The sequence below is a fragment of the Aythya marila genome (assembly GCF_965140915.1).
Source record: "Aythya marila genome assembly, chromosome: 9".
NCBI classification, from domain to species: domain Eukaryota; kingdom Metazoa; phylum Chordata; class Aves; order Anseriformes; family Anatidae; genus Aythya; species Aythya marila.
In genome coordinates, this window is record NC_139050.1 from 12,221,388 (window position 1) to 12,244,066 (window position 22,679).

The 22,679-nt window shown below is 59.0% G+C and overlaps 1 protein-coding gene across 2 annotated transcripts; it reads right to left on the bottom strand.

The window, feature by feature from the left end:
• Positions 1–6,959: 6,959 nt before the first annotated feature.
• Positions 6,960–19,725, bottom strand: ETV5 (ETS variant transcription factor 5). 2 transcript variants are annotated; one of them, XM_082767418.1, is made up of 13 exons: positions 19,616–19,725; positions 18,976–19,112; positions 18,799–18,886; positions 18,599–18,646; positions 18,450–18,500; positions 13,409–13,535; positions 12,823–13,092; positions 11,212–11,471; positions 10,570–10,629; positions 9,763–9,831; positions 9,417–9,586; positions 8,874–8,975; positions 6,960–8,737 (listed from the first exon to the last, which is right to left on the bottom strand). In XM_082767418.1, exons 2-13 carry the CDS (start codon positions 19,018–19,020, stop codon positions 8,516–8,518), a joined length of 1,512 nt encoding a protein of 503 aa, XP_082623544.1. In that variant the 5' UTR covers positions 19,021–19,112; positions 19,616–19,725; the 3' UTR covers positions 6,960–8,515. The 2 variants fall into 2 exon arrangements, with proteins under 2 accessions (XP_082623544.1, XP_082623543.1); XM_082767417.1 differs by having other exon boundaries at positions 13,409–13,538.
• Between the last annotated feature and the right edge of the window lie 2,954 nt (positions 19,726–22,679).

A 22,679-nucleotide genomic window follows, 5' to 3' on the forward strand; every position in this document is an offset into this window, starting at 1 on the left:
CATCGCATCTCCCACGAGTGCTATTCTGATTTATAGTCCTTTCCCCTGGCTGGAAAGCAAGTGAGCCACATGGCCTGGGCAAAGGCATGTGGCCAGACGGGAAGCATGGGGCTCTGGAGATGAGCTTGCCAGTGCCAGAAAGGGAAAGAAGAACTGCTGCTGAGCTATGGGGATGAAGCCTTTAGAGCAGTTTTCTGTATCATGGTGAAACTGGAGAGCAATGCCAGACTGCTCACCCAGCAGCACTCCTCTTCCAGCTGCACCGGAGAGACAGGAGGACACCAGGTGGGTTCTTGGGCACCGGTGGTGACCACCTTATTGCTGTTGGATGTGGATGATTCTACATTTCTGGTCTGGATGGGTGCATGGAATCTAGTTACAAAAATTTCTGTGTTGCTGCAAAAACCCTACAGCGTTTAACTTGGACTTGTCCCAGAGGAAATGGTACTTTATTCGAACACATGATCAGCCAGAGTAGTGGGATAATGAATGCGGGGTTAAAAGGAATATCTCCACGTCTGGATACATCAGTGCTTTAGGCAACAGGAAAATAATATTTTAAAGTTAGAAGACGTAACTATGTAAAAAGGCAGGCCCCTCTTATGCACGGCTTGTGCTTGTAGTCAGGCTCAGCTATTTATGCTCAGGCCCAAGATATCCCATAGCTCCGGGGTCTCTCCAGCACTGGCTGAGGAGCTCCCTTGGGCTGCCTGATTTTGCTGGGGCTGCCCTCTGTCCCAAACACAGCCATATCTCAATGTCACCTTTCTTTTTCCATCTGCAAAGCTGGCCTTTTTCATATGTTGCTTGCTGGGGTCAACAGCAGAACAGATCTCTTTTCCCTCAAAAGTAAAGGCTCAAATACTTGGTCGCTCCCCACCAGCCATTGCAGCTGTGTGCTCCGTACCACAGGCAAGAAATGTTGCATGTGAACAAAAATGACATTGCTGAGCCCACCCAGCTCTCTGCTGCAGAAAGAAGGGGGCAAAATCCACAAGTTTCTCCTCCTGCTGGCAGCTGGCTACGTCTGTGCACAAGATGCAGGGGAAGGATGAACCGTGCCAGGGCTGCAGGAGCTCCTCGCAGCCTATATGTCCAGGGTTGTGCATGTGGAGCATGGAGCCAGAGGAGATGTGAGTGTGAACAAGGCTTCTGCTGCTCAAGGGCTGAGGACACCTTGTTCAAGAGGGAGCTTTGCCATCAGCCTGGGAGGAAACAGGTTCGTACCACTAGCCAGGGGCAGGACACTGGATGAATCTTCTGATGAAGATTATGGGCGCCAGATGTTTTTCAGCTATATCTCCCTGGCAAAAACAAAAACAAAAACAAAAACAAAACAACAACAACAACAACAACAACAACAACAACAACAACAAAACAGAAAACACCACAAACTTGAAAGCAGCCACCATAATAAAGTCACAGGAGGGAATCGAGAGACAGAATGTGACAGAATGTGATTGCTGTGTCTTTGTTTCTTTTGGAAAGCAGGCTAAAAATACTGCGTGCCTGGCTGACAGCTCTGTCACAACCAGCAGCTGGCACCAGGAACACGGGGCATCTCTTACACCATGTCACAGCCTTGCAGCTCTTCCTTTCCAGCTATCAGAGCCATCAACTTTCCAGCTCATCCCGCTGCTGACCGGCTGCCAGGCTAGCACTGAGCAGTAGCTAACATTGCATCTTGTCTTTCAGATTTGCCTTCAGTTTCTCCTAGAGCAACTTCCCTAAACATTTTGTCTAATTGCGGCCATGGCAAAATGGAGGGAGAGTCTTATGACCAGCATGTCTTTTGACTAGTATATGGCCCATGTCATGCTCAGGCATTTGGCTCTTGATTTTTGGCTCTAGGAAGGTCCAGGTGCCATTTTGGCAGCCTGAGGGCTGCTGCAGGACATGTTGCTGTGCCCACAGAGCTCCACATCCTCAGCCCCTTCCACTACGGTACCTCTGCTGCTCATCCTGTACCGCTTTCATCATAGGACGCCCTGAGGCTGGCTCGTGTGCTCCTGAGAATGATCGCATTGCTGATCCTGTTCATTTATGGCTTTTCCATAACAAAGGTATGAAATCATTTTGAAATGCTCCCTCAGAAATGTGGGCATGCTTTGAGGCTGGTGAGCCTTCACCGCCTGCAGGCGTGCAGCTGAGGATGTGTCCCAACTGCGCCGCAAACCATCAGCAGTTTTAAAGAAAAGAAAAAAATTATTATGAGCCATCCAGCCAGAGCTTGTCAAATCCTCTCACCTGGCGGATGAAAACTCTTTATCACTTACATAAAAATGCCAGTAGTGTACAAACCTTGTGGCCCTCGCTGACCCAGAAGTCTTGCTGCAAGTCTGGCAATGCCTGCCAGTTGCTGGTGTGACCGCAGCACCAGCTGTGACGATTTTGAAGGTATTGATGCTCCTTCCTCCCACAGCCCATGGGAAGGAAAAATGGACACTGAGTGTGGTGAAACAGTTTGCTGGATGTAAACGAGAACTGTTGTGCCTGAGCACTGGACACTGGTACCTCCAAAACCAAGCTTCCAGCCTGGCATAAAGCACGGCATCACCAAACTCTTCTTGCACCTACCAAATGCAGCACACTTACAAACATGGAAAACCACTGCATTCATCAGCTCAAAGCTTCAAGTTCAGAAGCTCACAGAGGCTTTCCCAGCACCCAAAATCTCCTTTGCAGCCCTCCCTGCTGCAGCTGCTTGGCGCTCCAAGCCCAACACAGAAACGCAGGAGCTCCTGCTTGCATGCTCAGTAAAAGGACTGTGATCACAGCCAGCTGATGGACATGCAGGGCTTCCATACAAACCTGGGGTGGAAAGGGCTGGTCAGCTGCCTGGTAGATGAGGTGGGAATGGCAAGGGGTTGCTCTGTCCTGGCTGAGGGTGAACCCCGAGGGGCAGGCAGGCTGGGGCCCAGCTGGCACCGCGAGCTGGTCTCTTGTCTCGTTACGCTCAGAGAGAGGCAAACAGGATGCGTCTGGCAACGTTATGAGACTCCTCTTTAGTGACTCATTTCAGGAGAACAGCTTCAGCGAGCAACAAATTTGCGCTTTGCTGTGATTGCAGAGGGTGTGAACTAAAAAAGAAAAACAAAAATCGAAGTCTGGTGAGCCTGGCTGATGGCAGAGGCTGTGCAGCAGTGGGCTCACTCTTGTGCCCTAAGCCAGGAGAGGGATGCGGTGCCTGTACAGCAGGGAGCACGCAGAGAGGAAGCAGGACCTGGCTGGCTGCGTGGCACACATGGGAGCAGCAGGGAGGATTTCAGCACGGCTGTAAGGATGTCCTCCTGCCACGCACCAGCCCTGGGACTTGCCCCGGTGGGGCTGGGCACAGGGAGCCTCCACACCCAGTGATATCACCCCACACCAGGAGGGTGCTACCAGTCTGGCCAGTCTAAAAGGGAAGTCCTGATGTAAAAAGGTGGTGCTGGGGTGGAAATCTGCAGGAGGTTTTTCACCATGGTGTAATTGCCAACCTCAGGCTGGGCCAGGAGGGAAATGCAGGAGCCTGCATTTGAGGGACCGATGGGAAGTGGGGGCCAAAGCAGAAACTTCCCCAGCATCTCTGGTCTGTCCTTGCAGGGGCTGAAAGCCGAGAGAGGAGAAGCCAGCCTGACTGTGCAGTGCTTCAAGCACCTCTCGTGATGCTGCACTGCTCTGGGCGAAGCCACAAGAGCACAGGGCCTCCAGCACAGGGCCCTGCAGCAGGGCTGGTAAAAAACCCACAGCATCTTTAGCAAAGGCTGCAGAAACCTCCTCATTTCCAGACTGCATTCAAAGGCAGGTCATTTTCTTTCCCCTTAAAACCAAGCCATTTTGAGCACCTAGAGAGTACCGCTAGCCTGCCCAGCGTGGCTTTGCTCTCTGCTCGCTGCCTACACACACTGCTTTTCTTTCTCAGCCTTTTCGGAGCGCTTCACGGGCTGAAGACGAGTGCCTACACGGCTTGCTGAGCGGCAGCCCGGGCTGCTGCTGCCCTCTCCTGGCTCCAGGGCTGCCGCCGAGCCAAAAGCTGAGTTTTTCCACAGAAATTCCTGTTAGCAGGGGTGCAGCTCGCCCCGGGGAGCCGCTCCTCGTGGAGCCTTGCAGAGCAGCACCGAGGGCTCGGGAAGGGTCCCGGCAGCCTGGCCCCGGCTCCCTGCCCCCTTCCCCGGCTGTGGGTGCCCCTTCCTCCCCTTTTCAAAGTGCCTTCGCAACTTTTCCTGAACTTTGCCAATGCAGAGAGGAAAAGGACACATTGTGGGGACAAGAAGCCCTCACTTTCTTCCCAATGCGAGCCCGGGAGGAGGCTCTTTCCTTCCTGCACGCAGTCAGTCCAGCTGCGGCTCCTGCTCTGCAGCACGGTGCTGCTGTGTGCCTGGGAACCTGAGCACAAACGCAGCCGCATTTTGGGGACCAAAGGTCTTTCTGGGTGCCCTGTCACTTTATGCTATGGGTCCACGCAGTGCCACGGGGGCCAGGAGCCGAGGATGGGTATCCACGAGGTGGTGCCAGACCGATGCAAATGGAGCTGCGTCCCTCCTCACCCCTGGGGATGCTCCTGGGGGTGTGTGCTCCTCAAGTCGCCTCACTCACATTATTGCTGTGTTTTGTGTTTTGTTTTTTTTTGTTTTTTTTTTTGTTTTTTTTTTTTTTTCCGGAGCTCCTCACCTTGAAGTTGACTTCTCAAGTGCCGCCGCTCACTTTGCTGCAGGTGCTTAAAAGCCGAGTGAAGCCAATCGTTTTAAAACCGAGTGCTTGATGAGCTGGGGAAGAGAAGAGCTGCCTGGGATGTGGCCCCGGGCAGGGCCACCAGCAGGCAGCTGGACGCCCGAGCTGCAAAGCCAGGGAGCTGCAAAGCCAGGCTTGGAGCTGGCTGAAGCCACGGTGCACCTCCAGGCTGGGGCAGAGCTGCTGCTGGCTGCACAGCACCTTGAGGAGACCTTGCCCTGGGGACCTTGCCCCTGAGGCCTTGCCCAGGGCACAGAAACGCTTCCTGCAAATGCTTTTCTAGTAAGGGATGGAAAACTCCATTGTGGGCTATTAAATATGAAGTTCCTGAGCCACAAAAAAAAAAAAAAAAAAAGCTAGTCTATTTATATGCCCCTCTGTAAAATACATTGCAGACCTTTGGCTTTCTCTACTGCTTTTTGGACAGATTCCAGTCTAGCTATATCCATCAGAGATGGGGAGAGCAAAAACGCACGCCGTAAATTATGGATGTGCATAGGGCCGTAGGGATGCTCTCCCCTGTATGGTCCCCTCTTTTCCAAAAAATCATTAGTGTGTGTCTCACATCTGAGCAGCTTTTGAGCTATTTACCTGGTGAAAACAAGCTCTTACCCTGTGGGAGGAGGCAGGTACTGCGAGGCACTGGGGCAAATCTTGGGGGTGAACGTCGCTGGGGATGCTGTGGGATCATGACAGATGTGATGGGGCAGCAGCTTGGAAAACCAGAATCTGCACTTCTCTGTGTGCTTACACCTGGGACTTCAGAGCCATGGGGTGCAGCCCGGTGCTCTCCGCATTGTCAGTGCTGGCTGCACCCCTTCCTGCAGCTGGTCCAGTGCTGCTGAAGCAGTGTGAAGTCGCTGGAGTCTTTCCTGGTAGTCACATCCTGACACGTGCGGCGCTCACTCGCTCACTGTGCTGCTGGGTTGAGGTCCTGCCTCCTGGGGCCAGCTGCTTCCCAGCTGCCCGGCCAGCAGTGCTGCCCGTGCCCTGGTTTTCCCTTGTTCTATCCCAAGCTCCAGCGCTCGGTCTGCTGCAATCCCTGTTAAAATGCGATTACTGGGCATCAGCAACTGGAGCTGAGATCTTCAGCAAGAGGCTGGCTTTCCACAGCCTGGCAAAGAGCACGTGCACCTCTGTGGGTGTCTGTGTCCTTAGGGCAAGGCACTGTGCACAGAAATTCCCCCCTGCCCAGGCCCTTGTGGCCAAATGCCTCCTCCAGGAGGGGGCTCAGCCTGCTGGTGATGGGAGGAGGATGTGCACCAGACCCCAGGCAGGTGGGGGCTCTGAAGGGAGCTTGGCCCTGCACCTTCCCACCCCCATTGTCTGAAGCATGGAGCAGCCCACTTTGACATTAGATCTGATTTAATAGCTTGGATTAAAGCCCTCCTGATGCTCCTTCCCTCTGGGCTGTCTCCCCATGTCTGGATGGCTGCAGCTGAGCATCACTTGGAGGCTCCCACAGCGTGCTTGCATGCTGAAACACCAAGGCTGGTGCCATGGAGCTCTCCAGGCAGCATGAGGAGGTGCCTTCAGGGACTAAGCAGCCCGTTTAACTCTGTGGAAGGCTTTGTACAGGTTGCATTGATTTTGCTGGCTAACTTCGGTGAGCTCAGGGCCACCTTGGCCAGCACTGCTGGGGTGGGAGACGTGGCTTCATGCATGGATGACGTGGGAGAGGCATTGTGCCCTGCAGCACCCACGCAAATCACAAATCCCAGTCCTCAGGTGACAAACGAGAGGCCCCAGGTTTGATTTACGTGGAGCAGTTTATTCAGCTTGCCAGCTGCTAAAAGCCCAAGGTGAAGCACTGAGAGCTGCGCTCTGGCTCCTGGTGCCCTTGGTGGGGTCTCAAGTTTCCGGGGGTGAGCAAAGGGGACAGACGCTGCCCTACCTCCCCTATGGCAGTGCTCAGGAGCAGGCTGTATTAAATCAGTGCCCACAGGGGAGAAACTGGCCCAACTTGAGCGGATCCCCTAGCTGGACATGGCTTTGTGAAGGTGCTGTGAGCCCTGGAGATGAGGCAGGAGAGCCAAGCACAGAGGCTTCACCCCTCCTCCCCTATTCACCTCCAAGTGGTCCCAGGGGCCTCAGACACAGTCCCCACACACGGTTCTGCCTCAAAAGCAGGTGGAGAAGCCCACCCATCCTTTTCCCCCCTCCCTGGGTAGCCCCAGTCCCCCCAGCAGTGGTGGCCCTGCCACCAGCTCACGGCACACGCCAAGCACAGCCCTGGCAGACAGGAGGAACAGAAAGCAAGATCCTTTATTGTACACAGTACAGAACGTAATGCAGCTTTGCAGGAGATACATAGCCCTGCTCAAGTAAAGGTTATTTGAAATCAGTCCTCAGATTAACCCCTTCCTGCACCGTAGACCTGCCACACTGAGCAAATGCTTACAGCTGTCCCCAAGGTGCAGCTCCCGCGATCCAATGCTTTCTGATGGCACGGGCCACTTGTACATCACAGGGATAGCAACCAAGCCTACTGGGAGTTAATCTTCATACTTCCCCGAAAAAAAAAAAAAAAAAAAAAAAAAAGAATGACTCAGTCAAAAAAAAAAAAAATCCAAACAAAGCTAACTAAGGAGGAGAAAAAAATTCCTATACAGCATTTACAACAAAAACATGTAGCTGGTGGGGTTACGCGTATATGAGAGGTGGAGGAGTACGGGGAGCTGCAGTGGGTAGGGGGCCCCACAGCCCAGCCCCACTGTGCTCAGAAGGGAATGAGGCTGAGCTCTTGCCCTTTCAGTCTTGGACCCCCCCCAGGAGCAAGGACTCGAGCAGTGAAATGGAGTGGACCAGAAACTTCAGTGCCGTGGGGGCACGTACACGGCTGGGGGCAGCCGGGGTAGCTCCCCATGCACTGCCAGCTGCCCCAGGGCACAGCAGCAGGGCTGCAGAAAATAGCTTTGCCTTAAAATACAAAAAAAAAAAATCTACAGGAAAAAAAAAAGTTTAGATTTTTTTTTCCTAAAAACATTCCAAAAAAAAAAAAAAAAGGGGGGGGGGGGAGGAAGATTGTGACACTATCTCCTCCCCTGAAATTAAACCCATCGCACAGAGCCTGAGCTGGGGAAGAGAATTGAGGGGAACCCAGGAAAGAGGGGGGGGGGGGGCAGGCTAAGGGACTGTTACATCGGAGAGCAACACTCGAGGGGAACGAGGTGGGGCGGGGAGGTGTTGTCCAGGAAGAAGGCAGAAGGCTGCTCCAGCTCGGGGTGGGACACCATGCACATCAGCCCTGGGGCACGGGCACGGTGTGCCCCCAGCCCGAGCCCCCCCAGACACCCCTCGCCTGTGCAAATCGAAGCCCTTTCCAACACACAAGGCAGCTACGCATATTGTGATCGATGCAAAGCAGATTGTCGTGACAATTCGCTACACAGTCACACCGTCTAGACCAGTCTCACGGGCGCTGCTGAAGCCATCGGCCGTCGCTTGCTCATGAGAAACGTGGCCTGGGTCAGAGACTTGGTGTTTAGCTCCCCTCTCCCCAAAACACCTCTGGGATGCCTGGCGGGAGGTGCCAGCCACGGGCAGTCCTACGCACTAGCCCTTGGACAGTAAGGTTGTGGACTCAGCGCTGACACACACCGGGGCTTTTAGCTTCCTCCAAATTGCGCTTACAGGTAAAGGCCAGTTTGTGTGTGCGCACACGCGTCTCATCTCCTTTTGTGTTTTGTTGGTGTCGGTTTTTGTTATATAAGAAATGGCAAAAAGTATTCTTTACAAAACCATTGCCCTTATTTGCCCAAACCGGAGGTGCTAGTGCTCGTCGCTGTGCCGGCCGGCCAAGTCAGTAGGCGAAGCCCTCCGCGTAGGGAAGGCCGCCGCAGTGATCCACCTCCAGGAGGTACGCGGGGCTGTCCTCGAAGTGCGTCAGCGGCAGCGTGTCCTCCTCGTTCACGTGGCAGTCGGGCTCCGCTTTCAGGAAGGGGCGCTGATTGTCGGGGTAGGCCATCGAGAAGAGGGCGTCGGGGTCGCACACGAACTTGTAGACATACCGCTCGCCGGCCACCTGCAAGCAGAACAGGCAGAGGCTGGGAATGAGAGGCTGGGCTGGGATGGTACTGGCATTGCCCCTCCTGTGGCACGCCAGGACAGGGGAGTGATGCTGGGGACAGCCACCCCTAGGTGGGCACGGGGCCACTTGCCTTCTGCATGATGCCCTTCTCGTAGTAGTAGCGCAGGGAGCGGCTCAGCTTGTCGTAGTTCATGGCCGGACGGTTCTTCTGGATACCCCAGCGCCGTGCCACCTAGAGAGCAAAAGGCCGCAGCCGTGACAGCTCCAGCCTGTGTCTGGGCACAGGTCCCCTCTGAAAGCTGAACCCCACAGGCTCTGCCCATCCCGGGATGCTGCTCAGGGCCTGGAACCAGGGCATGGCCTCACCCCGGCCCCTCTGAGCCCAGCCCACGGGTGATGGGCACGAGAAGCACTCGGGCGGTTCCGGCTGCCACAACGCAGCCGGCACGGAACCAGAGGCTGAATCAAAAGACATTTGATTTGGGGGAGCCTGCCAGAAAAACTGCTTCACCGCCGCAATTTCCATGCACGGCGTAGCAGACATTACGGGTAATTACCCACAGCACACGGCTCGGTGCCGCAGCTGCTTTCAATTGCTTCCCAAGCAGCTTCTTCCTCTGCATCACCCGTGGGTGGGGAAGGGGCTGCCCCCCACCCCTCACACGCCCCATACCTCCTCGGGCTCGATCAGCTTGAACTCCATGCCGCGGCCGGTCCAGGCGATGAAGTGAGCGTTGGCGGGGTCGTCCAGGAGCGTGACGAGGAACTGCCAGAGCTGCAGGGACCCCCGCCGCTGGTAGGGAGGGCCCTCGCGGTACAGGGTGGGCTCCTGCTTCACCTTACCTGTCCACAGCGAGACAGCCGGCTCAGCCCCGGGACAAGGGGACATGCTCAGCCCCAAGGGCATGACCGGGCCAGGGCACAGCAGTGACGCTGAGCGGCCTCTGAACCCGGTGGCTCCTCTGTGGGCACCCCTGGGTGCGGAGCCTGCCCCCGCTGCCCCTTGGCTGGCTGCTTACCCTCCAGTCTCTCCGGTACCACACACGTGTCATCGAAGTACAATCGCGTGTCCTTTTCATACGAAAATCCTAGGGGAAAGAGCCCTCCCGTTAGCAAGGGGCCCCTGCCCCATCCTCACGACACCTGGCTGGGCCCAAGCCAGCTCAGAGACCCAGTGTCCCAGGGCCGGGAGCTGCCCCCTCCGTGGTTATTTCTGGCCATGCCGTCGGCTTCGTTGCCATGTCCAGCTAGCTGAGCGCAGCACAGATCTGTCCTCCCCTCACCCCAAGGAGCTGGAATAACCAAAACCCTCTTAGCAGCTATATTGGGCATGTTATCCCGGATTACACGGGGCAGCGCGTTGCTCCCATGCCCTCACAGCACACACCCGGTGCCAGGGCGCGAGGTGGATCACGTCCCTCACAGGTGACGTGGTGCTCCTGGTATTTTTGGGGTGTCCCGTGGCTCTGCCAGACCTGATTGGGTGGTGGGAGAGGAACCACAGGGTCTGCCAGCACTACTGGGGACCTGTCCTTAGCTACTGGGTGGCCATGAACCTTTCTCACCTCTGAATCAGCCCCGGAGACAGAGCCCATGCTTGGCCTGCACCAGGGGATGCAACAGCACACGGTCCCCAGGAGCTGAGCCCTCACCCTGCTCCCATCCCTGCCCGTGGGGAGAGGCTTGGCACAAGGAAAACCCTAAAACCCTGGGCACAGAGAGACCCTGCCAAGGCCCTCGCAAGGGACAGGATGGAGGGCTGGGGAGGGACACGGCGATGCGACCCATCCCGAAGTTCCCAGCCCCGAGCCAGGAGGCACACTCACCGTCGTGGCTGCTGGGGAAGACGCCCCCCCTCATGTACGAGGACTGGCAGTTAGGCACTTCTGCAAGGGAGAAAAGGCAGTGGTAAGCCTCACAGCACCGTCTCTCCTGGGCATCTTGTCCCTCCCCAGACTGCCTTGTGCCACCTCACGCCTATCTTCGGGGAGAAAACGGTGTAATTTACATGGGCGGGGGGCACTTGAACAACCACAGGTGGCACAGTCCACATCAGTGCATGTTTCCACCAAATTATTTGGGCCACACGCTAAGGGAGGCAGCAGGAGCCCATGAGCAGCGTGGGGTTTCTGGCTGCCTCCCTCCCCTGCCATCTGCTCGGCTGCACCGAACCACCTCCCGCCAGCCTGAGGTCACAGTATTTTTAGGCCCTAAGGCGCTTAGAGGATTTTCCGTGATGCTGGTGGGGTTCAGCACCAGCCACCAGAAACTGCAGCAGGGTGGGCACAGGCCCTGGGGACACCCCCTGCTGCACACAGTCACAGCGTGCAGCATTTGGGGAATGCCTGCGGTGCCCCTTTTAAAGAAAAGAGGGGGAAAAATAAAAAAAGACAACCCTACAGCACCGCTGTTCCCTGCCTGCACGGGGCACAGATCCAACGTCACAGCCCGCCCCGCTTGCCACCCACCTGAGTCGATGCAGTAGTCCCTGGGCTCCTGCTTGATGCCCATGGGGGACTGGAAGCTGTGCCCAGGGGGGGCAGGCAGGCTGGGGCCGGCGTGCTCATAGAGCGGGTCGTGGTACTCCTGCTTGAATCCCTGAGCGGGGTGGGGGGTGGCAGGGCCGACGGGCTCCGACAGCTGCCGGTGGTAGACGGGGCGGCCGTCCCCGGGGACGGCGGGCTGCGGCGGGAAGGGGTGGCAGGGCTCAGACATCTGCCTCTGAAACCTGGGGGAAAAGGGACACGGCGTCACCAAGGGGTCGAGGCAGGCACCACGGGGGCACCTGGGGTGCGTGGGGCGACTACTGATGGCTCAGCCAGTGGGACACCCATCTGCATCACACAGTAGGACCACAGGTTCCCCAGCCAAGGGATGGGGACCCTCAGCTGGGTGAGCAGGAAGGCACAGGGGGCACCCCTGACACACACCTTACCAAGGCTGCTTGGATAAAAGCACGGGAAACAAAACCAAACCCCCGATAATTAGAAATAAACCCAGCCTGGAGGCAGTGGGGTGGCATCACGGCGAGGCAGAGCCGCGGGGCCCGAGGACGCTGCAGCCCTGCAGGCACTTACGCAAAGCCAAATCCCCTGCGCAGCGCCGCAGAGCCAGCTGGCTGCTAATCTGCTGGGATTAAACCTCGCGCGGGGCGGCGGGAGCACTATTTTCAGCCAGAGGCACCGGTGCCCTCCGCCCAGGCTCTGTGCTACCGTGGGGGTACGGGACCATCCCGAGGGGGTGCTGCTGCCGCATCCCCTGCCCGGCCCAGCACCTTGAAAGGCGATCTCCGCGCGCCCGGTCCTTTCGGGGCCGCCGCACGCCATTTGGCTTTGTAACCAGATCCCCCCCAGCTGACGGGCTGGGATTACTCCATTTCCGACCCGCGTCCCCCTGCCCTTCCTGAGTGAAACCCAAGCCCCGTGCTGGTATGGCGCTTCCAGATGGGTCACGGCCAGCCCCCCGCATAGCTCGAAGGTCGCCCGGAGCCGAGCTCCGGGCCGGGGCCAGCTGCTGCCCCCCTTTGCTTGCAGAGGGATGCGCGTCCTGGGCACCCACTGCATGCCTCAAGGGGACACCCCAATGGCACTGCCACAGGATGAAGCCACAGCTCGATGAGGAAGGGAAGCAGGGTGTCTCCCTTGCAGCCCAAAAAATCCTCCTCTCCCCTCTCCAAATCACCCCAAGGGCAATGTGACACCTGTCCTGCAGCTGGACAATGAGGGTGAGTGGCTGCAGCGCCAACCCAGGTGGGAGAAAGAATCAGAAGAAATCCCTCGCACCAAGATGGCGCCCAAAATCCTAATATGGCTCAGCACACCGAGCCAGCCAGTCCACCGGGGGGCTGGGAGATCTCAGCAGGAGGATTCACAGCCTCTGCCCTGGGCTGCTGGTGCAGCAGCTTTTTGCTCCTCGGCCACATCCCGGTGCAGAGCGCCTTGCACACAGCACACCAGTGGTCCCCCAGCCCCACAGCACCAGGTTCCTAGAAGCCCCAAAACACTGCAACCCCAGCAAGGGGACGAGGGGCCGGGTGTCCCACCTCCCTTCCCCACAGCTGGAAGGCCGCCGATCCTTACCTGTGCTCTGCGGGGTATTGGTTTTCCGACATCATCTTTGGCATGTGCATGGGCTGGTGAGGCGGCCGCGGCACCGCGAAGGTTTGCTGCCTCTGCTCGTGCAGCGGGCGCGGGGCGGGCACAGCGCTGCGGAGCGGGGCCGCTGGGGCGCCATGGGCAGCCGCCTGCACCGCCGGGGCTGGCAGGGAGGATCCCGGCTGCGTGGGGGACACCGGTGTGGCGGGCGGCGTTAATGGCTTGAACCCAGCGGGGGGCTTCCTGTCGTAGGCACTGCAGGGGGCAAGAGGGGACGGTGAGGATGGTGCTGGTGGCTCCGTGATAAAGCCAATGTGGCCGGGTGGGTGGCGTCCCCAAGGGAACCGCAGTACAGCCCTCGCCCTCCCTGCACCCACAGCTCGACCACCCCTCTGTTCCCAGTGCCACGGGGGACCCCAAATTCCTGCTGGCTCCAGTGCCGACATCCAGTGCCATGGGGGGCACATGTTGATGGGATGCTCCCTGCCACCCAGCCCCATCTGCTGGGCTTCTGAGAGGGTGCCAGAAGCAGCCTGTGCTGCCCGGAGGGGTTTCGCCTCCGGCGACCTACCAGCAGTTGTAGAGGCACTTGTCTCCATAGCTGGCACAGAGAGCCTGCTCGTGGCTGCAGGCCGACAGCTCCGAGGAAGGGCTGTGCAGCTCCCGCTTGATCTTGGCCGGAGGTGGGGCGTGCAGGACTACTGGAACGAGAGAGGAGAGGAGGAGGAGGAGGAGGAGGAGGAGAAGGAGGAGGACACGGTCACTGTGTGTTCCCAGCCCTGGTTCCACCACCACGGATTCTGACCCAGCGTGGGAGCAAGCCATGGGTGCTGCCAGCCCTGGGGAGCATCCTCTTGGGCGCTGAGGGTTCAGATGCACAGCCTCGGGGCCAGGAGCATCACATAACCACACCGCAGCAGGCTGGAGGCCCTACAGGTCCATCCTCCCAGCGGACCAAGCCATGGTGGCAGGGAGGGCAAGGTGCCGCCAGCACACAAACCCCACAGCAAGGGCACCCAGACCCAAACCCCTCCCGCGAGGGGCGATGAGCCTGGCCGTACAGCATCACGCTGCCCTCTGCCCAGCCCCTCAGCTGCTGCACGCCGTGTCTGCAACGAGCCCAAGCTCTGTTCCCACCACCACCTTCGGCAGCTTCGTGGTTTGAGTGGGAGATGCAGGCAGGGAGAGCTGGCACGGGCTCTCTTGGCTCCAAAGTAGCGGGGCAGAGCTGTGGCGAGGAGCGGCAAGCAGCCAGCTGGCAGCCCCGCATCTCCTGGGCGCAGCCTCGTGACCAAGGGGACACAGCCCCGGGACCACCAGGGGACAGGGGAGGAGAGCCATGGTGTTACGAGTCCAAGGGGCAAACGGGCTGTGAAACTCCAAGACATCCACCCCCACAGCACCGCCAGGCCCACTCACTATATATATAAGCGTTTTAAATGGGGCAATATACACTTAACCTCTTAAATCTAAAAGCGGACGCTCTGGGAAAGGGAAAGCGTGGCCGAGATCTTTACCTAAACCATGCCTGAACCGGAGAGCCAAGACCAGTCGGAAGTAGAGTATTAGCTTCGTGAGAAGTCTAAACACAGCCCAGTTACGCCAGAGAGGAGTGAATAGCTCCAGGACAACTGTTCACAGCTTGCCAGGTAATTAGCTGCTCCCCTAATTTGTCAAAACCTTTAAAGAGCTGCTGATCCTCCCCCAGCCCCCCCTCAAGCAGCCCAGCACAGCTGGTACCAAGGGCATAAAAAACTCCAGGGAGTATTTGAAACACGAAGCCCAGGCTGAGCAAACACAGCCCCTACGCTCCCTGGAACCCCCCCCGGAGACAAGTTCCCCCCCCCAGCCCCTCCCCAGGAGCGAGGCCAGGCTGCTCCCGAGCATTTCGGGTGTTAACGGGGGCCAGCGCAGAGGCTGTGAAGCCCAGGCACCCCGCGAGGCACGGGAAAGCAGAGGGGAAACTTGCTTTGGAAGGGCTCCAGCTGCCTATCACGGGCATGTTTCTCCCTAACAGGCTCCGTGTTGTTCGAGCAGGGTTGTTTTTCCGCCAGCCGCACAATGGGGTCTGGTTATTCATTGAAGGAAAAAAAAAAAAAAAAAAAAGAAAAAAAAAACCTCTCGGAGCGGGCACCACCCTCCATTCACAAACAATTTGGAGCGCTACATTCATGCGGTTGGGGAAAAAAAAAAAAAAAAAAAAGACAGAAAGAAAGAAAAATTTCCCCAGAGCTTAGCGCTGCCATTCAAGAAAAGGGAAACGATCCTTCAGATCATAACAGAGACCAGCTGGCTGTGCCGAGCAGCCCGGACTTTGTGCAACGTTTGGATTCCTTACACAAACACCGCGGGGCTGGCCCGCGCTGCTCCTCACCACGCTGCCTTTCCGCCAAGTTCATTCAAAGCCCAGGCGATTGTGCAAGGCGCTGGGGCCGGAACGCCCTTCGGCGAGAGCAGGGAGCGAGGAGAAAGACAAAATAAACGCGGGCGGCCGCTCGGGGAAAGCGTCACGCAGCCACGGCTCGCACCAAGCTGTCTTTGGGTCCCCGGCCCTGCTGCTCTCCTGCCCCAGAGTCAGAGCAGCCCACAGGGCCTGGTATTTGGGTTTCGGTTCCCTGCTGGCAAGGAAGAACGTGCCACAACTGACCTCGGTTTTCCAGGTACTGAGCAGGAAAGGTACACCCTGCCCCAGCAGCCGGTGCCACAAAGGCATGGCAGGAGCACAAGCGCTCCAAACCTCTTGGTTCCTCCGCTCCTCGCTGTAATTAAAAGCTAAAAAAGCCAACGGAGGGAGCAGCCCAGAGGCTTACCCATTCCGGGACTTGGCCACATGAAGGGGACACCCCAAAGCTGTTTGGGGCTGCCAGGGCTTTGAGCCTTGAGGCCTGATTTGATGGCACGTGGTGAGCTTTGAGGACAACAGCTCTGCTGCTGCTAGCACCCGCTGCCCATGGAGAGGGGAAGTGACCGAAGCCCCACTCCCAGCACAGCCACCAGCTCAGGGACCTCGGCACCCACTCCAGCCATTGCCATGGGCACCAAACTCTCTGCCAGCCCCTGCGTCCCACTGCGCCCGGCACCGCTGGAGCAGGACGCACCCAAGGTCACACCAGGAGAGGAGCCAGAAATAGAAGCTGTGCTCCTGCTTTCCTTTGTTTAAACAATCCTTCCTCGGAAACAAGCCTCCTTCTTTAATTTCGGCGTGTACGAAAACCCACTCCACGCCCTGCTCACCACTTTAGCTGCAAACCATCCCAGCAAGGGGGCAAAAGTCCCCAGGGACCAACCTCTCCCCCCAGAAAAACTAGGGACACCCTTCAAGACCTTCACACCTTGCGCCTGCAGAGGAAAAAAAAAAAAAAAAAGCCTCTCAATGCTTGCTTTCCACAGCACAATCCTATCTCTCCCTGGTTATTTTAACAACTGATCAAGATACTACACCATGCGCATATTCTTCTCGCCAGAGCATGAGGACAAGCGACACAGGACGGAGGACAAGGGACACAGGACGTGTTAGCCTGCATGCCAGCCCCTACCTACACCTGGTGAAGTAGGTGGGTGGCACGCACAGCTTGCTCATCCTTGCAGGAGGATCTGCTTCTCCAGCACTGTGCCTGTCCTCACCAGGGAAATCGCCCCACCACGAACGGGAGCTGCCCCTCTGCCTGGATGCCCCCTGGATACCCAGAGGGCAGCTCTGGGGAATCCCATACTTCCTGGGTGGCTTAAAAAGCACCAAACCCAGCCTCTCGTGGCTCCACCAAGGGCACCAAGGACAACACACACTTTATTCAGAGAAGCCCTGCTTTCCCCGTCCACATGGACACATTTTCTCCCCATCACAAGAGGCTGCAGGCGACGTGCTGCCCACCACCCGTGCATGCCTTGTTGCCAAACCCCAGCTCCGAGCCCGTTCCTGCAGAAAGCCCCAACCTGCGAGCAGGTGGCCAGCACGCTATGTGGAGGCTCAGCAGGGTGCGAGCAGGGCTGCAGCTCGGAGCGCCGCCAGGACCTGGCCCAGCACACGTGGGCCACAGGCTCAGAGCTGAGCGGGACCTGTCCCTCGCGGTTCCCCCACTGCAGGTGCTCTCAAGCACTGTCACCCCCTGAGCTGTAGCGCTCATTGGGGACTCCACGGAGGAGCTGGGCTCCCCGTCTCCCCGGGCAGGGCACCACCGTGCCCCCCAGAAGCTGCTGTTGAGCCCCACAAGCCTCTGTGTGCACGAGCACTCAGCCAAACTCCCCGAGCCCAGCCCAACAGCAAGAGAAAGCTCTGCTTTATCTCCCCAGGAGAGTTCAGGAAGGTTATCGGAGCGGGAAGTCACGCAGGGACATCGCCTTCCAAGCGACATCATCACCGGGGCTGCAGAGGCCGAGCAGGTTAAAAGAACATTTAAAAGCCTCGACCAAATGCTTTTCCCTCCCTGCATCGCCCAGAAAAGTTTGTCTCCTCTCTCTGAGCTCTTCAGGTTACAAGGAAACAAGAGACTGCCAAAAGGCACTGGAAACAGCTCCAGCTCTCCGAGCCGCCCTCCCACGCACGCTGCAGTTTGCACTGCTCCGAGCAAGAGCTGACGGGCTGCACCAGGATGTCAACAGCGAGCCGCGTTTCTGACTCCGGGCTTGCCTTTTATCTCAGGGGAGAAGGGGGGGAGAAAAAAAAAAAAAAGCGCATCTGAAACTTGGGCTGTCTGGAACAGTTTAATGGCAAGCTTCCCACTCAGAAGTAATCAAAGGGCAATAATTAACATGCGTTTACTGTAGTATAAGATACTCTGCTGCATGCTGTGACAAAGCTGGAATGAGAAATCTGTTCGACTGCAGGCTAAATTTGATTTCCTTTAAGTTCTGCGGCTGTCTGGTTCAGCAGCAGAAGGCAGCTAGGAACGCTAGGCTGCTAGTTCTGCTCTCCAGGTAACAACCCAACACATCCCGACCCCCCTCCAGCCCTCAGTGCCAGGACTGTCGGCACCGAGCCTGGTGCAAGCCCGACACACCATTAACTGCACACCAGCCCCTGCCCTGGCCGCTGACTGGTTTGGGCAATGAACCACGACTAGGAAAAAGCTCGCTCTCTATTATGCAATTCAAGAGGGACTGCATTTTCACTGGCCTCCTTTTTTAAACGTGCTTGCTTGCCAGAGATTAATGCTGCTTAAAGCAGCTCAAGTTTCACCGCTCAGGTCTGCTCTTGCCAACAGCGCTAGGCCAGGACTGCAAAAAGCTCCAGAAACTGCAGAGATTGTGGCTAACCAACAAGCCCAGCACGGGCTCTCCCATCCACTTGAAAAGGAAAAGCAGCATTTATAAGCAAATCAACGTTACTAGGAACAAGCAGCGAGTCTCAGAGGAGCCCAGAGATCAGTTAGAGATATTTCCATGCGGTTGGCTGTAGTTTTCCCCGTTATGAGACGCAGGGAACTGCGAGCCTTGTCTTCGTGAGCCCGAACAGCACACACACACGTGCTTTCTCCCCAAAGGCAGAGAGCTTCAGGGTTTCAGATTCGGCAGCAGCCGCTCCCCGAGGAAGCGACCCTAAAGCAAGCGCGACGTTTTGCACAGGCACCTCAACGCTTCCACCCCCGAGAACAAAAGCCATAAGCAGTACTTACAGTTGTCAGACTGGAAATCTGGGACAAATTGTTCGTCGTCGGGGACCTGAGCTAAAAAAATTAAAAACAAAGGTTTTATAGCACTTTCGGTCCTCAAAAAATGCTTGCGCACAGATTTTACATGGCAAAAGGCGGAGGTGAAGACTTGCCTTCAGCTAGCCAGGCCTCTTGGAGCTGGCTGAGATCCTGGAAGAGCTCTGGAACAGAGTGAAAGACTCAGGCACTCGACAGAAAAATAAATAAAAGGGCCGCTATTTGCCGAATTCTCTCTCTAAGCCAACAGGCCCAAGGAGAGCTGTCTCCTCAGGACCCAGCGAGGGCACAGGGACCCGCTGGCAGCCCCGCTCACCTTCCGAGTCGTGGGCCAGGTCGGTCTCCAAAAACTTCCTTTTCCTGTCGGACCCCAGCCGGCCTCGGCCCTCCTCGGTGCACGACTTCTGCAAGGACGAGGGCGTGAGCGGCCCGGAAGGGGGGCAGCCACGGGAACCCCCAGAAACCGGGGAAATTGGGCATGGGGCAAACTTACCCCGGGGCCCATGAAGGGAACCTGCTGGTCGTAGAAGCCATCCATGGTGCGGGGCAGGCGGACAGAGCCCCCGGCACGCTCAGCATCGACAGCAGCCCGGGAAGGGGGCTCCCGCCTGGGCTCCGGCAGGTGCGAGGCTGCGGGGTAAGGGGGCGGGTGGGGTGGGGTGGGGGGGAAAGCGGAGATCTCAGGACCCGTCCCCGAGCTCTGCCGCCCCCGGGGCTGGCCGGGGGCCGGTGCGGGCCCGCCGTAGCCCCCCGCGTCGTGATGTCAGCGGCTTTCTATAGAGCCCGCCGTGCCATCAGGCGCCGCGAGCAGGCGGCCCCCAGCTCCCCGCTCCGCCGCTCGCTCCCCCGTTGGCCCCCCCCCGGCCCCGCCGGTGCTCGGCGCTGCAGGGCCGCAACGCAGCCGGGCCCGTTCCCACGCCGCCCCATTCATAAACTCCGCCCCCCCCTTCCCCCTTCCCCCTTCCTCCTCCTCCTCCTCCTCCCCCCACCCCCCCCAGCCTCCTCCCCCTCCTCCCCTCGCAGCCGCGCGCCCCCCGCCATTCACCCCGCGCCATTCATAAACACCGCCCCCGCCCCGCACCGGGGCCGGGCCCCGCGGAGCCGCTCGGGCCGTCGTGGGAGGGGGGGCTCACCCGCTGCAGGCAGGGCCGGGGCCGGGCACCCAGCACCGGGGCTGAGCCTCGGGAAGCGCCGCTCCTCGCCCGGGCAGCGGGCACCGCGCTCCGCTCTGCGCCGGCCCCCAGCCCCCGAGCGAGCGGCCCCCGCCGCGCCCCGCCCAGCGCCGCTTGTTTACCCTCGGCACCGCCCAATGGGGCGCCGCCGCCCCGGCTTCCTCGCCCTCCGATTGGTCGGAGGGCGTCCGAGAGCCCGCCCCCTCGCCGCTCCCAGGGCCCCATTGAGGCCGGCGGGGTGGGAGGGGCGCGCGGCAGCCAATGGGCGCGGCGCGCTCTGCGTGGCCCCGCCGAGGCCGTTTTTCATTCATAAAAAAATAGAAAAGGGGGAAGGGGCCGGCGGGCGGGGCGGGGGCAGCTCGGCGCTTAAAGGGGCCGCCGCCTGCCCCGGGGGGGGGCCGAAAGGGGGCACGGGGTGGGGTATAGGGGGCGGGGGGGACAGCCCCGTGGCCGGATCCGGGGTGCCCTGAGCACCTGTCGCGCAGCCCTGCAGTTGGGTGGGCTGCAGGCCTCACGCTGCCTGTGGGACCCCCGCACAGCGGTGGGGATGCTCTGCTGGGGGCTCTCCCTGCAGGAGGGGGCTCCCTAGCAGCCCCCTGCCGTGAGCCTGGCCCGATCCACTCTGACTGCCCCCTTTTGCTTTTTTTCTTCCCCTCCAGGCAGCCTGCAGCCAGGGCTGCCTTTGGGAAGGAGCCTTTGGAGGGGCTGGTGGGGAGCAGTTCCCACCCGGGTGGGCTCTGGGGCTGTGGGGAGGGCAGAGCAGGAGCAGGGGCGCCCGGGAGAGAAGGTTTCTCTGCAAGTGGGTCAACCCCCCCTTGCCAAACAGACCTGCGGCTCTCATACAGCCCTCCTAGGATTGCCAGGGGCTCGGCAGTCTGGCAGCTGTGGGTTGCCCGTATCCCCACCACAGCATTTCCCGGCCAGGTGCCTCGGTTTCCCCATCTCTCTGCAGCCGGTTGCACAGCAATCTGCTGCCACGCTCCACGACCTGTGCGAGGCTCCGCTGTTGTTGCAGAGCAAGGCTGAGACAAGCCCCCATCAATAGGGAAGGGTAAATGGAGGGAGAGCTCAGCAGTTGCCGTCTCACTGGATTGGGGAGGAGTGGAGCCTCCTGCCTGCATCCCAGAAGGGTGCCCAGACCTTTGGGAGTCCCTCTGCATGGCGTGGCCCTGGCTGCTTTGAAATCCTCAGGGGGTCGTGGGGTTGTGGGTGACTCAGGATGGCTGCCCAGCACATCTCAGGAATTTTTTTGTGAGACTGTTGGCATATTGGGGAGCTTCTGGAATCCTCCAGGGCCACCACTGCTCCCCAGGGATGATGGGGGGAGCTGCAGGCACTTCGTCTCCTGCCGTGCCCTGCGTGGAAGAGGGGAGCTGCCACGATGCCCCAGCAGTGAGGTGCCTGTGTGCTGGGGACACACGTGGGGGGTGCTCCTGGGGCCCACCTGGCCCTGCCCTTCCCTCCAGGCTGCACCCGAGCAGGGCCAGGTGCCAGGGTGCCCTGGGTTCTCCTCGTGGTGCCTTGGGAAAAGCTGAAGCCGCCGGGCAGCCCCATCAAGAGAGGGATGGTGAGCGGTGCCTGCTAAATTTAGAACCTACTCAGGAAACAAACAAACAAACCCCACAACAAAACAACAAATCACAGCCTCCAAATTGAGCCCATCGCACCTCCCGATGAACACAGCTGGGCTGCGCGGCTCTGTCGTGCCGCAGGAAATCCCGCCACCTGGGTGTCCTTGGTGGGGCACGGCCCCTTTCCTTTCCCAAAAGTGGGGCCCCCACTCCTGGCCAGGCCCCGGGGACACGACGTTCAGGACTGGGCAGTGCTGCAGACACGGTGGGAGCCCAGGGCTGGAGCCCCCCCGGGGGAGGGTAGGGACCCCACTGTGCCCTGCAGCCTTTGGGGTACCAATGGGGGTGACACCGAGGGGGACAGGGGGTTTGGGGGCCCGAAGCACCACGCGGTGTGCTCCTCCTCTGGGCTGCCACAGGCGGGCCGCTGCCCCCATCCCTGCGGGTCCCCAGGGGGCAGAACTTTGTGCTGCTGGCCTCAGGCCCCAGTCAGCCACCGACCCCATTGCTTCATGCCCTTGGCATGGCAGTGGGGGCAGACCCAAGCCTTTGTCCCATGCAGGAGGTGGCAGGTTTGGGGCTCAGGCACACCCCAGGAGCGCCGCCGTGCACCTCGCTGCCACCAGGAGAGGACATCCCCAGCAGAGCCCTGGCAGACTGGTGCTGGTGCGTCACCATCGCAGTGACACGGGGGGGTTGTCGTGTCCTGCGGGGCACAGGAGTCGAAAGAGCACTGCTGCCTCGGCTCCGCTGCCACCGCCAGCACAAGAGCCCAGCAGACGGCCCGCGTGCTGCTCTTTGCCCAGAGCGTGAGCCCAGTGAAGCGGGACCGGGTGCAAGGATCAGGTCTGCGGAGAAAAAACCTGCTGCTCTCCTCCAGGCACAAAGCCACGGCACAAACAACAGGTCCAGGCCCAGCGGGCGGGGAAAAGGAGCCAAATCTGCTGCTACAAATGGCCCCGATCTCACGTCTTGTCACACCAAGCAGAGCCCCTGTTGCCCAGGCTGCCGGCGGAGGTTTGGATTTTATTTTTTTTTCTTCTCTTGTTTTTTTTTGATTTAATCCTCCCCAGATGCCAGCGTTGAGATTCCCAGATAACATCAAGGAGGGGCATGGAGAAATGGAGGCTGCGCTTTCATGAGAACTGGGGTTTATTTTGGCGCGCATCCCGTACACCGCCACCTGGCTACTCATTAACGGCCGCCCTGGCTAAGGGGAGGGGGGGGGGGGCACATTTACAAGCTGCGGGGGACACGCTCGTGTGCGCTGGCCGCTGCCCTTGGACATCGCTTCCCACCCTGGGGCTTGCACAGGACCTGCAGCCACCGTGTCTGTACCCGAGGAGGATGACGAACGACTCCCTTTCAGCTCGCTGTTAACTCTGAAACATAACGATGGCAGCAGAGCAGGGCACCCCACTGGGTACGGGGAAGCTGCTGGGGAGGGGAGGCTG

Bases quoted from the DNA above. Each gene is read 5' to 3' on its own strand.
- ETV5 (XM_082767417.1), bottom strand. From the start codon at position 19,020: ATGGATGGCTTCTACGACCAGCAGGTTCCCTTCATGGGCCCCGGG. The intron at 10,630-11,211 runs GTGGGTGGCAAG...TCTCCCTTGCAG, and splicing joins GGACTACTGCATCGACTCAG to AAGTGCCTAACTGCCAGTCC. The intron at 8,976-9,416 runs GTATGGGGCGTG...TTTGCTCTCTAG, and splicing joins AGCTGATCGAGCCCGAGGAG to GTGGCACGGCGCTGGGGTAT.